Raw genomic sequence first — 14,537 nt, 5'->3', positions numbered from 1 at the left:
TAGGTTCTAAATTATTCAACCGTGAACAGAAATGGGTCCTGAACAGTTAATCTCCTCTGCAAATTGAGGTTTGCTATATATGACATCTTGCCAAACTAATTATCAGCATTTACCATCCAGAGCAAATAAGTGGAGCTGATGCAGATGAGGTGGTATCCATATGGCTGCTACAGCAAATTCAGCTCCAGCAAACTATTATCTTTCATGCTGTTGCTTCTGAAACAATTTGCTTAATTCAGTGGAAGCCATGAGGATTATCCACCTTATATCAAATCTTTCCCTCCCTAGGTTGTGTGGGACCAGATAAATCACTGTACTCTGAAACTGCGTCAATCTACAGGGCTTATGGAATATTGTCTTGAAGTAATCAAAGAAAATGACCCTTCTGGGTTTTTACAGGTATGTTTTCTTCTAGTTTTCTGGTACTTGAGCAACATCTTACAGCAGTTTATATTTCTGAAGTGATCCATCTGGCCACCTACAGAATCCCATGTTTTCCAATGTACACACAGGCCTCATGCCTTCATAGTTGGGCTACTTCATCAATTTCAGTGTGAAAAGCTAGGAACAAGTGAACTACCTTGACTCCAAATTGCAAGTGGTCCATTTACATGGATTAATTAAAGGGATATCCACTGGATGTCTGAATTTACTTTGTTTGGTGAGGGCCTAGGTCACAGCTTGCTCTTGATGGCCTAGGCCAGGGTTGCTCAACTTCGTCCCTCCAGCAGATGTTGGCCTACAACTCCCACAATCCCTCACTATTGGCCACTCTGGCTAGGGATTATGGGAGTTGTAGTTAAAAAAAACAGATGGGGGGCCAACATAGAGCAGGCCTGACCTAGGCTCTCACTAAAACCCTACACACAGAAATAACAGGACCTAGAGGCTCTTTGGACCTTTTTGGTCCCATTTCAGATTCTGCAGCCTTCACACAGACTGCAAAATGGGTCTGACAACAACAGACCACCCAGAGAATTCTGGATAATTTACGGACTTTCTTTGCAAAATCCTATTAACTTATGCCAAAGTAGGAGTGCTAGAAGATTCCTTGCAGATGTATTCTGGGTTCAGATCTCTCATCAGTTATGAACTCACTGGGCAGAGTTGGTCTGTTGGTCACATCACCATCTCTCAACTTCCTTTCTTCCATTGATGAAAGGTAAATACTGTATTAATAATAATCACCACCACCCCCTCCTCCTCGAATTTTAAAAAGAAAGAGATTGCAAAAGTACAGCAGAAATAATGAGTAATAAAAGACACATCTGCTTATAAAAACCTATTGACAATGCCCCACTCCTGCAATCTGCTCTTGACCTAGGCACCCTTATCATTTACAGAACATCCCCTCTCAAAGTCACCTAATGGCGCAGCGGGGAAATGACTTGATTAGCAAGCCAGAGGTTGCCGGTTCAAATCCCCGCTTGAATGTTTCGCAGACTATGGGAAATACCTATATTGGGCAGCAGCGATATAAGAAGATGCTGAAAGGCATAATTTCATACTGCGTAGGAGATGGCAAATGGTAAACCCCTCCTGTATTCTACCAAAGACAACCACAGGGCTCTGTGGTCACCAAGAGTTGACACCGACTCAATGGCACACTTTCCCTCTCCCAAGCTGTTTTCCCAAGCTGTTTTAAAGCTCAGTCAGCTTTACTTCTTGTTTCAAAGCCCAATGTAAATGGAGGAATTAAAATCTCATGTCTGGGAGGCACTTAAAGGGAGAATTAAAGGGAAGTGGCAGGGCTAAGCATTGCCCCCCCCAATCCATCAATTCTCCCCTACAAGTGCCTCCCCACTCTTGCATTTGTCTTAAAAGGAAACATTATGATGAAATACCAGGGTTCTCAACTATATAATGTGAAGCTCCATCAGGATGCACTGGAGAAGAGGATTCCCACTTGGTGTGGAAGATACTTGAGACTTAGTGAGTGACCACAATAAACAGTGGTGGGCACAATTCTGGAGCAGCTCAGGGCGTCTTACCACCTTCAGTGCCTGCAGCCCTCAAGCCATAGTCATTTTTAATTGCAGTATTCTGATTATTCTGTAGCTTGGCTTTGTACATGTGGGGAGTAAATGTTTCCCATTCAGATTTCAGATGCTTTAATCAAACGCGTTCAAGTGTCTCAGGAGCAGTGGGTGAAAGGAGCTCTGGAACCAAAAGTATCTGCTGAATTTGATCTGACTTTGGATAGTGAACCACTGTTGCAGTCGATTCACCAGCTGGACTTCATTCAGATGAAATGTAGGGGTGAGCTTTTGTAGACTGATTTTCTTATTCTTTCCCATTTTTCATTTGCACTAGGATTTTCAGCGGTGGTGGTGATGGTGAGGCAGTGATAGGGAAGAACATGGCATCTCTTTTCCAGATGTGAGCTACTGTTCTGATGCTGGAAATCACTCTTTTCTCCTCCCATGACTTTAACAAGCTCAGACAGTAGCATTAGATAATGATAGGCATCTGAGAAGATAAAAAGCTTCAGAATAGGACTGTCTGTTCTTTTCAAAAGTTGAGAAGTTTGCTAATGGAACTGTAGGTTTTTAAACAGCTTTGCTCCATTTTGGAGCACCAAAGATCAACAATGGCAGTAATGAAAATCAATTATCCAATTAGTCTCTTGGGTATCCCAGAGAGATCACATTATGCCTGTTCTTAAACAGTTGCACTGGCTGCCAATATGTTTCCAGGCAAAGTACAAATATGGATGTGTCCAAAACTGGTTTTGTCAGCTCAGCTCGAATCAAAGACAGCATACAATTTTTGAACAGGAAGTCAGATTTTTTATTTCAAAATTCAATGAGCACACGTGGAGGCCAGTAAAATGGCCTCCATGTGTGCGCGGAAGTCCAAACCAGGCTGGGGGTGGCTGGGGGTGGGGGAGCTGCTGCAGTTGACAGTACTTGTAAATAGTGGCTTACCCCCTCCCTCCCTCTCTACCTTTAGGAAGGCCCCTTGCCTGCCCCTTTACTGGTAAAGGGAAATCCTCACTGGATTCCCCTTTACAGTAGGGCTCCAAGCCGGCTTGGTTTAAACCGGGCCTGGTTTGGTTCGAGCTTGGACCAGCTGAGGTCAGCCTGGTTTGATCCCAAACCTGTTGAGCTGAGCCAGCTTGCATACCCCTAAGTACAAAGTGCTGGTTATTACATTTAAAGCCCTGCAAGGTTTAGGTCCAGGTTACCTGAGAGAGCGCCTTCCTCTACAAAATTCCCACCGCTGATTAAGATCATCAGGTGGAGTCCGTCTTTGGGTGCCACCAGTTCATCTGGTGGTGGTCCAGGATTGGGCCTTCTCAGTTGCCACCCCCGGTTGTGGAATGTGCTCCCCATAGATATAAGAGGATTATCTTCCTTGGAGGCCTTCAGGAGAATCTTAAAGACCCATCTACTCAACCTGGCTTTTAATGATATCTAGTTTTAATTGGTTTATATGTTTTTTTAAAATTGTTTTATTATGTGTTTCTGATTTTAATGTAAAGTGACCTGTGCCACTTTAGGAAGGGCAGTATATAAACTGAATTAATAATAAATAAATGAGATGGCGCCCTGTCCCCAAAGGGCTCACAATCTAAAAAGAAACATAAGACAGACACCACAGTCACTGGAGGTACTGTGCTGGGGGTGGATAGGGCCAGTTACTCTGTGGCTAGGGATGATGGGAGTTGTAATGCAACAATAGCTGCAGTACTAATGGTTGCCTACCCCTGCTTTAGGGCCAACCTGGGCTTGACTAGGTATGATCTGGGACAGTGGTGGAGGGAGGCTGGCGGTGGCCCGAGTTCGGCCGCTACAGCCCCCTGGCCCTGCCGCCTGCGTCTGAAGTCAGACGCAGGGGCCTGGCTAGCCACGCCCCCACGTGGCCCCATTTGGGAGGGAGATTGGCCTGTGCTGTGTTGGGCTGATCTTTTAAAGGCAGGGAGAGCCATTCCATCCACGCTGCCACCATTTTCCCAATGGTGGCTTCGCCCCTGATCTGGGAGAGCAGTAATCAGGATCTCCTGTGGTATTTTTAAATTTTAACGGCAGCTGCTAGTGGTGGGGTGTGTGTGCATCCCCATTTGGATCAGGACTCTTGATTTGGAGGAGGATCTAATTATTTTCCTACACACCATTTTCCCAGCTGAAATCCCTACCCTCATTGCTATTTGCCCCAGAGGACAAAATATACAAGAGAGAAATCTCTTTCCCCCAGAATCATAATTGTGACCTCAATAGTCCCCAAGATGGATGCTTTTAAATGAACAAAACATGGGAGACTTTTTTTTAAATTTTGTTTTAAATGTTATTGGGTAAACATAACACAAAACATGCAATCATTTATAATAGAAACACAAGCATCACGAGCAATTATCTTATTTTCTACAATCATATAAGCTCCAATTTCTACTTAAGTACATGATAGCCTCAATTAACAATCTTTCCAGATTCTAATGTAATTGGTAGATGGAGAATGAGTAAAGTTTTCCTAATTTGTAAATAAAATAAAATCAGACCATGTGTTTAAAAAAAAATTGGGATTGGCCTGATCCAATTGAAGATGAATAGTATGGGTCAGTTTTTCTGATATAGCTATATGCCACATGTGCTGATACCAAGTATTAAGGGTCATAATTTTATTTTTCCAGTGCTGTGCAATGGACAGTCTGGCAGCTGTTAATATAAATACTGTCAGTTCCTTAGATGACAATTCTGTGTTAACCGCCCCCCCCCTCCATATATTTATTAATGCCAGCTCTGGACTCAAACTTTCTCTCTGCCTTATTATTTTACTCATCTCTGAGAAAACCTCTATCCAAGAAAGAACACTAGGACAGGACCACCATAAGACCACTATAAGAGCCCCTGGTGGCACAGTGGTAAAACTGTCGCCCTGTAACCAGAAGGTTACAAGTTCGATCCTGACCAGGGGCTCAAGGTTGACTCAGCCTTCCATCCTTCCGAGGTTGGTAAAATGAGTACCCAGAATGTTGGGGGCAATATGCTAAAATCATTGTAAACCGCTTAGAGAGCTCCGGCTATAGAGCGGTATATAAATGTAAGTGCTATTGCTATTGCTATAAGTGAAAATATGTTCCCCTAGACCAGGGGTGTCAAACTGTGGCCCTCCAGCTGTTGTTGGCCTACAGCTCCCATCATCCCCAGTCACCATGGCCTACTGGGATGGTGGGAGTTGTAGGCCAGCAACATTTGGAGGGCCTCAGTTTGACACCCCTGCCCTAGACCAACAACTATTCCAACAAAGAGGGGTGATAAATGAAGAAAACATGGGAGACCTTAGCCTCATTCAGACATTGTAACTAGGAGACTATACTTGCGCATGGCCTCCAAAAATGTGGCAGAAGTCCCTTCCTGAGCGCCAGTCATTCTCCCCTTCTGGGTGGGTCTGTCATACTTACAGACTCCATCAGAAGAGGCAAATCATGGAAGCACCTGCAATCACACTTCAGTCTTTGCCTCTTCAGACAAAGGCCGTAAGCATGATTTATTTTTATTTATTTATTTATTTATTTATTTATTTATTACATTTATATACCGCCTTTCGTTAAAAGAAAACCCCAAGGCTGGTTTGACTCAGCAAACCAGCAGGGTTGGAATCACTGTTCCCTCTAACAGGGATTCCCAAATTTTGTTGACTACAACTCCCAGAATCTCCAGCCAAAGGTCATTGCATCTAGAGATTCTGGGAGTTGTAGTGAACAACATTGGGGAATCCCAGTTAGAGGGAACACTGGTTGGAATTAAGACCTAGATTGGGGGTGGGGGTTGAAATCAACACCAGATTCAGGCTGGAAGCAAGAATGGGCACAAAGTCTATTCTTCCTGGGTAGAAGTTCTACTGGGGAGCAGGCTTGGGACAGGTACTGGTGTCCAGGATGCCAAAATAAAGACTGGTAGAGAAGCATGGAAACAACAGTTAGCTGTTTATTGCTGAAGAGTTCTATAAAATGAGGAATGTCACTAAACCTGACCAGTATGGGTTTGGTGGTCCCCATAACTCCTAGTCTGGAGGAGTAGTGGAACCATCCTGTGACCCACCATTGTTCCTTTCCTCTTGCCAAACCAGAAGAGCAAAGCAAAGAAGAGAGCAAATGTGAAATATAGGATGGACCTTTCCCAAAACATGTAGAAGAATCATATGGATCTTGACCTGACATTAATTTGATCCTCAGAGTTTTCCTGTGTGCATTTTAGTGTGGAGTATTCTCTAATATACTCTAAATATTTGAAAATTTTATTTGTATGCTAGTGTTTTATGTATGACAATATCTGATTTGAGTGTTTGATATTTTGTTTCAGTATGTGAGTTCAAAATTAGGTATGTGTCAATATTTGACAGCTGGCAAACAATTAGATTAGTATTTAAGTTCTTTGGCAGTTGACATGCAACAATAATTAGTATTCGGCATTCTGAACAGTTATGGGCTGGTATCTCTGTTTGTCTTGATAAATGATTTGAAATAGTATTCAGTGGTATTTGAATTCTGAGAGTATTTGACAGCTGACATGCAACAATATTTGATATTTGGCAGCTTTTGCTTCAATTCTTACAATAGTTGATAGTTGACAACTTACAGTATGTATGGCATTTGCTATTTACCCTGCCTCATAAAACACACACACACACACCCCAAAAAACCCCAATGAACCCACAAAACCCAAAGAGACAGAGAAGACAGCAAACAATTTTTGAACTGGAAGTCAGATTTTTTATTTCAAAATTCAAATGTAATATTTTTTTTTAAAGACAACAAATCAGAATTTTATTTTAACACTTGTATAAAATGAGGAGAAAGGGAATAATGAGGATAGTCTATGTGAAACTGTGTGTGAGGTGAGGGAGAGAGGTTGAATCAAGATATGTGCCTTGTAAACCTTGATCTATGGCCTTTGGGAACATAAGTAGTAACCGGTTTCCAGGAACATAAGCAAAACTAACCTGGAGGCCCTGTGCCCCAGATAAAATCTTGCTTTGTAAAGTCTTGGGGCTGGAGTGTACTTGCTCTGGGAAGAACACCTGCATGCTTACATGCAGAAGGTTCCAAGCAGTAGCATAACTATAATAGGGCAAGGGGAGACAGTTGTCTGGGGGCCCACTGCCTTGGAGGCCCCCCTCAGAGGCAAGTCACATGACTGACTCCTCCAGCTGTGCACCCACCCAGGCTTCCTTCAGTTGTATTCATTCTTTGAAATTTATGTGAGTGTTAAGACCTGGAGCTACCAGAACAGCCTGTCTTTCTCTAGTACCATTAAATGACTTGCATCGTCCACAATTTACAAAACCTTAAAAATAATAATTTAGGATGATGTTCTATTGTGGCACAAAGGAGATATGTATATATAATTTTACTATGCTTTTTGTTACCACTATTCAGACTCATTTAAGATTTCTTTACTTCATGAGCTGTGTTTCAGTGAGGGGGGGGCGCTATTTTAAAACCTTGTCGCTGGGCCCACGACGACCTTGCTACGCCCCTGGTTCCAAGTTCCCTCCCTGGCATCTCCAAGATAGAGCTGAGAGAGACTCCTGCCTGCAACCTTGGAGAAGCCACTGCCAGTCTGTGAAGACAATACTGAGCTAGATGGACCAATGGTCTGACTCAGTATATGGCAGCTTCCTATGTTCCTATATTCCCATGTTCCAAAATCTAGGGTATAAATGTGTCCCTAGATCTAGTGCAGAAGGTGGCTTAAGATTCAGCAGTTTAAAAATTGACCCTTAAACTATAAGAAACAAGTGTTGGCTACTAGGGCTGTTCATTGGGTGCTGCAATCCCAATGAATCTGTATTATCCCCCTGGTGTTGCTTCCACCGTGGCCATCTCTGTTGCACTTAATTACGTTCTGGGTTCTGGCAGGGTCTCTTCTGCAGGAAGTAGAGTCCATGGGGCTGAGAATCCACACAGGGACATTGGGAAAGCACATGGGGACATCTGGGAACTGTACGTCCTCCCAGCGTGATTTCCATGGCTGCGGTGGAGTGGTGTATGAACCCGTGAGGGAATGCAAGGAGGTGGCTACAGTTTGTGGAAGAGAACTCAAGCTAGGGTGGGTGCTTATGAGGAAGCACAAGCTGGTGGCAAGGGAACAGGGGTCCTTACAAGCTATATAAGGAAGTGGGGGCAGGGTGTCGAATGGACTTGTGAAGGCATGTATGGCAGCAATGAGGTGGCAATTGTACTTACCAGGGAATGCAAGATGGAGGCAAGATAACTAGGGCCTTGTGGTGGCATATATAAGTTTGCGGCAGACTGCCTTTGAACACAGAGGTTTTGCATCAAAGGTATACTGCCTAAGAATGGGAAGACTCCCCTTAAGCAGCATGAGTGAGCTCTCCCCCATAGTGTCTAATCAGATTTCCCTTTTAAAAACACCTGGAAATCCAGTAATCTAAAAAACCTTTGGTTTAAGATGAGAGTTAAAATGTTTTACATTTTCACTCATGCTCTAAAAAGAATGGAAATTGCAAGCTAAGGTGCCCATCTTAACTTCCGCACCATATAAGCCGTAAAGACTTTTTACAGTCTGGTTTATTTATATTTATTTATTTATTTATTAGATTTATTAGATTTATATACCGCCCTTCCAAAATAGCTCAGGGCGGTTTACAGCATGATAAAACCAATTAAGACAAGTTAACAGTTAAAATCAAACTATAAAAACAGAATAAAACCAATTAAACAATTCAAACAGCTAAAACCTGGAAATCAGGGCAGCAATTTAAAACAATTTAAAACAGTTGGTCAATCATTTAAAAACCCTGGAAGGCCAGGCCAAACAGATTGGTCTTAAGGACCCTCCTGAAGAACAGTAATGATCTGAAATTACTAATTTCTGCCAGGAGTTCATTCCACTTCCCAGGAGCAGCTACAGAGAAGGCCCACCTCTAGGTCATCACCAGACGAACCGGTGGCAACTGGAGACGGACCTCAGATGACCTTAACGTGTGGTGGGGATCGTGTAGAACAGTGATTCTCAAACTTGGGTCCCCAGCCTCAGTGGCCTTTGGTTGGGGATTATGGGAGTTGAAGTCCAAGAACACCTGAGGACCCAAGTTTGAGAATCACTGGTTTAGAAGAAGGCGTATATGATGGCGGCTTTAGAAATGAGGCTCCATGCACCCACACTTTGCCTTGATCAGAGATGCATCAGACAGAAATTCATCAGGGGCATCTCTAGGAAGTGATTGTGAACGCTTCACTTGTTAAATGTCTGCCTGGATGCATCCCTCCCCAGCCCAATGTCCAACTAAAACACCAAAGCAACGTGTGGTTGCATGGAGCCTCATTTCTAATACCATCATCATACAACAGACTGTACAGTGTCTTTGCAGCTTATATAATGGCACCTTAGCTTCCAATTTCCATTCTTTTTAGAGCACAAGTGAAAATGTAAAGCATCTTAACTCTCATTTTAAACTGAAAGTTTTAGATCACTGAATTCCATCTTGGTTGAGCCAGTGTATGCTTCACTAACGAGAGCCAGCATGGTGTAGTGGCTAGAGTGCTGGACTAGGACCGGGGAGACCCGAGTTCAAATCCCCATTCAGCCATGAGACTAGCTGGGTGACTCTGGGCCAGTCACTTCTCTCTCAGCCTAACCTACTTCACAGGGTTGTTGTTAAAGGCAAACTCAAGTATGTAGTACACCGCTCTGGGCTCCTTGGAGGAAGAGCGGGATATAAATGTAATAATAATAATAATAATAATAACTAAAGTTTAAATTCAGTAATTTTTCCTGGAATATGTTATTTGACAAACTGATGAGTAGTACACAGGCCGGGAGACTGACCGCCAGTGGCCCGTGTGCGGCGGCAGCCCTGCTCACCCCGCCCCCTGCGTCTGATGGCAGATGCGGAGGCTACCCACCCCCCCGCACCTGACATCAGACGCGGGGGTGGGGGTCTGGCTCCCGAACTGAGCCCAGCAGCTCCGTTCGGGAGTTGGGAGGCAGGCCGGCACTGCGTTTGCAGCGCCGGCCATTTAACTCCTGAAGGGGTCGCATGGAAGAGCCAGGAAGAGCCGCTGCAGGGAAGAGCCGCTCCTGGCCATGCTGCGAATGCGGTCATTTCCAGCCTTCTAAGAACCACAGATACGTGGGTTTTAACCCTTTCGTATCTGCAGATAAGGAGGTCAGGTTCTATTTTACACCCGCGGATACGCGAAACCACAAATAGCGGTTCTGTGTATAATGAGGTTTGCCTTTACTCAGAAGTGTCTACTCTCACTTGCCACGTCGCTTGTATTTCCTATCGCTTGATCATTCTTCTCTGAACTGTTTTTTTGAATGTGTGTACAAGTCCCCCAAAGTCAGCATAGTAACAAGGAACAACAATAAAAATGAAATGAAAGGCAACAGGGGTCAGTGATATAGAGATTTCCCTCACTAAAACACAGAAGACGTGGAAACTTCTGCTTGAAGGAATTATATGGTTCATAGATAACTGCCTTTTCTGTTCATCTCCACAAGAATAGTTCAGAACGATGATTTCTGTTCAGCCAAAGTTAATTTGATTTCAGTAGGTTTAATTCTGAACTCAAAAAGCTCACTCTAAAGCAATTAGGCCAGCTAATTTGACAGCTAACTCCTTGGAGGAACAAGAGAAAATGCTTGAATTTACATTAGCTAAAGGCAAAACTCTGCTCCCAAAGGGCTATTGTATCTTGACCTAAATGAGTTGTATTAGTGAAGCTACTGCAAGAACATTGGTAAACTGCAGCATCAAAAATCTGAGCAGCCAGAAAAGAAAACGCACATGAAGAGGATTTACGATGTAAAAGGCATCTCATGAAACCTCTCTGAATATAGATTTGCAAAAGCGTCTGTTCTCAACATGGAAACATTTTGATCACTTTGATAGCCTTAACTTGGACAGCACATAGTGAGGCTCTACACATGAGCAGTTTGGAGAGCCGTAAGGGGGTTAGTGGAGAGAATGGGCTTGACCCGTTCTCCCCACAGACATTTGCCAAGACCTCCCTGGGTGTCCGGATCAGCCGCCCACACAATTACCGGCTCCGTCATGGAACCAGCTGGGGCGGCAGGGATTGGGGGCCTCCCAATGCTGGGAGGCTTGTTGAAGCCTCCCTGTTGGGGGTCTCCTCGTGAGGCATATGATTTTTAAAAATGGAGTTAGCAGACTGCTCGCTCCGCTAACTTTATTTAATGGGGGGCATTTAGGAGGGCTGGCTGCCAGGAGCCACGTGGCTGGGCTCCCTTAGCCCTGTTTCTGCTGCTCGTGAGAATAGCCTTAATGAATTTATCAGAGCAGTGAGATTTCCTTCCCTCCTGCAGCTGGACACCATCCTAAGCAATGTCTTATTTTTGATAATGTTGATTTCTTCAGATTCATGGAAACGAAGTTAGACAATGCCCTACTATGAACAATGTCCAATCTTCAACCTGAACAGTGCTGGATGACTCATGACAATACTTAGCAGGGGTGTAGCTATAACTGAGAGGATGGGTTCAAAGAACCCGGGGCCCCCAGCTCCACCCCTCCCTATTTTCTTCATTATCTCCCTCACTCTGAGGGGCCGCTAGAGAGAGGGGTGAACACGGGCCTCCTCTCAGCTAGCTATGCCCCAGATACTTAGTTACGTAGAATGGGGCCTAAGTAAACCTACTTATTGCTTTATTACTTATCCAAGGGGCTCAGAGCAGCGTGGTTCTCCCCTTCCCGATGTTATCATAACAACACTTGGAGGTAGGTTAAGCTAGAGCTTCAAGGCTGTGTGGAGACTGGAACCTGCTACTCCTTGGTAAAAGTCTGATACTCTAGTCTAGTCTAACCACTTCACCACACTGACTTCTGCGAAGGTATATAAACAACCTCGGGTATCTCCAGTCACAATGCTGGAGGTTCATGGGTTCCTCCATGAATGCTGGAGGTTCATGGCACCAGATTCATGGGTTCCTTGGCCAAGTGCTTTGGGGGGCCTCCTTAGCGATGGATGGTGTGGGAGGAGTGGGCAGGACAGTCACACTAGTGGCGGCCATCTCTTTAGATGGCAGGCATATTCCTTGTGGGGGCAACGTCCCCTTCTCTGTCACCAGAGTGTTGCTATTTTTTTCCTTGCAGTAAGTAGCCTCTTACTGATATTCATTTCATTTCATTTCATTTCATTTATATACTGCCTGACTCCAAAGGCTCTAGGCAGTTCACAAAAATAAACACAATAAAGACAAAATAAAACAAATGGTTCAAACCGCAATTTGAAACAATTTAAAACACCCAAAGATTACTTTAGGCGAGCTTTTAGGTGGACTCCCTACCTATGTATGGGATAGGGCTGAAAAAAATGGGACAAGTTGATTACTCTACGACATTGGTTTAGCAGATGGAATATATATGTTCTCCATCATCCTGGTTCTATGGAGCATGGTAGCTGCACTGGAGTGGACAACATTGCTTCCATAGCTAGTGCAGCAGCATCCTCTGACCACTGAAAAATAATAGTTTGCTAACCTGAAGGGACCTCGTCCCCTGCTTGCTTTCTGAAGAGGACAACACCAGTCTCTAGATGGGTCTCCTCCCAAAGTGGTCTTCTGCTACCACCCTCTCAGGGAAGAGTAATTGGCAGGCAAAGGGAGTTGGGCCTCTCTGCAAGGCAGTCTCCAGTATGTAAATATATGCCAAAAGCTTGTGCTGAGTGTGGGCTGAATGGCAGGTGGGAATGAAGGACTGGCCAGCCAATGCAATGTCGGGAAGTGGGGGGAAAGCTGTTTTGTGATGGGCTTCCGGAGGTTGGGCTGCTTAGTGTTGGCCACAGAAGGGAATGACTGGTACACCAAGATAACTCTAAGCTGAAAGTCACAAAGTTCTATCTATCTATCTATCTATCTATCTATCTATCTATCTATCTATCTATCTATCTATCTATCTATCATATTTCTGTACTGCCTGATATATACATCTCTAGGTGGTGTACAAAATTTAAAATATTTAAAAGTTACAAATTAAAATACATGACAATAAAAACAATAGAATGAAATAGATATTCAAACACATTTTAAAATTATTAAAATTAATTCTGATTAAAAGCCTGCAAAAACAGGAGAGTCTTGAGGTTCTTCCTGAAAACAAACAGAGAAGGAGATGCTCTAATTTCAGCAGGGAGCATATTCCAAAGCCCTGGGGCAGCCACAGAGAAAGCCCGGTCCTGGGTCGCCACCCAATGAGCTGGTGGCAACCGTAATTGGATCTCTCCAGAAGATTGTAAAAGGCGGCAGTGTTCATGACAAAGGAGGTGTTCTCTTAAATAGCCTGGACCTAAGCCATTAAGGGCTTTATAGGTAAGAACCAGCACTTTCTATTTCACTGGAAATATATCCTATCTTCTTGTAAATGGTTGTTTGGAACTTTATCTTTTAAAAAAAAATCCAAGCATCCGTCCTTATTTGACCTTATTGAACTTGCATGGGTCACTGGGAAGGCAGTACTTGCCCTTAGCTACATAGCGTTTTAGACAAAGGAGAATGAAAATGAGGATCAGAATGTATTAAAATTGTCCTGGCAACATGTGTATGAATTTCTTGCCATTGCTAAAATAACTCTCTTCTCTCAACCAATAATCTCATTAGTAAGGAATGATGGAGAGGGGAATTAGCATTGCTCGAGAAACAGATTCATTGGCAACGTTGTTGCACAAAATGCTTGGATTTGATGTTAGTTAGAACTGTTAAATCAGCTGGATATTTGCAGCAGTGCCCATTTGCTAGCCTTTTAGCAGCTGATTTATCAGTAACTAGTTCACTAGCTGGAAGGTGCCAGGGGTCTCAGATACAGAATCCAACATTTTCCCTTCTGTACCTCTGAGGCATCATGTGTCTGCTGATAGACTTACAAACTGAACCGGATTGCTAAGAAGCACCTTAGGCAGTATTACATGCCCGACCAGCTGACTTAACACTTGGTCAGATGACCCAGGGAGCAATGCAGCTCCATACAGTATTACAAATCTTGCTTGCAGGGCCTGGATTTTCAGTCTGAGCACGCTAGAAACACAAGAACATAGGAAGCTTCCTTATAATGAATCAGACCCTTGGTCCATCTAGCTCAGTATTGTCTACAGGCTGTGGCTCTCCAAGGATTCAGGCAGGAGTCTTTCTGAGCCCTATCTTGGGATGCCAGGGATTGAAGTGAACCTGGGACCTTTTGCATTCAAAGCAAATGCTCTGTCACTGAGCTACAGCCCCATCCTGTTGTTGCTTAGTGAAAAGATCTTGCCAGATCCTGCTATTCTTTTTGCTCACTGCTGCTGGCTCTGATTGCTGCCTGCCTTTGACTATGTTGCATGCTTCTGGCTCCCCAAACTGTTGCTTCTTGTCTGTGATGCTCTAATCCGGGTACCACATGGGATTCCATACCCAGCAATGCTCAACAGGATTTAGGTTATTAATACTGCAATGACTAAGCATCATTGAAATAATTAATTTCCCATTAATTTTATTGTGACGTAGTCATGACTAACTTCTGGATCCTGCTGCCTGAAACTAGTGTGTGTGTGTGTGTGTGTGTGTGTGTGTGTGTGT

General features: G+C 43.8%; 1 protein-coding gene across 5 annotated transcripts in view; it reads left to right on the top strand.

The window, feature by feature from the left end:
• The window catches only part of TRIM67 (tripartite motif containing 67), a 71,210-nt gene that overhangs the window by 18,900 nt on the left and 37,773 nt on the right, over positions 1–14,537 (top strand). For 3 of the 5 annotated variants that reach the window (XM_053298055.1, XM_053298036.1, XM_053298075.1), the window contains exons 4-5: positions 289–399; positions 2,100–2,259. In XM_053298055.1, the coding sequence (XP_053154030.1) occupies positions 289–399; positions 2,100–2,259 (271 nt within the window). The remainder of the gene's footprint in view (positions 1–288; positions 400–2,099; positions 2,260–14,537) is intronic. The other 2 variants (XM_053298066.1, XM_053298047.1) reach the window with 1 other exon arrangement.

This window comes from Hemicordylus capensis, chromosome 1 (assembly GCF_027244095.1).
Source record: "Hemicordylus capensis ecotype Gifberg chromosome 1, rHemCap1.1.pri, whole genome shotgun sequence".
Taxonomy (NCBI): Eukaryota; Metazoa; Chordata; class Lepidosauria; order Squamata; family Cordylidae; genus Hemicordylus; species Hemicordylus capensis.
This window is presented reverse-complemented; position numbering and strand designations above follow the sequence as displayed.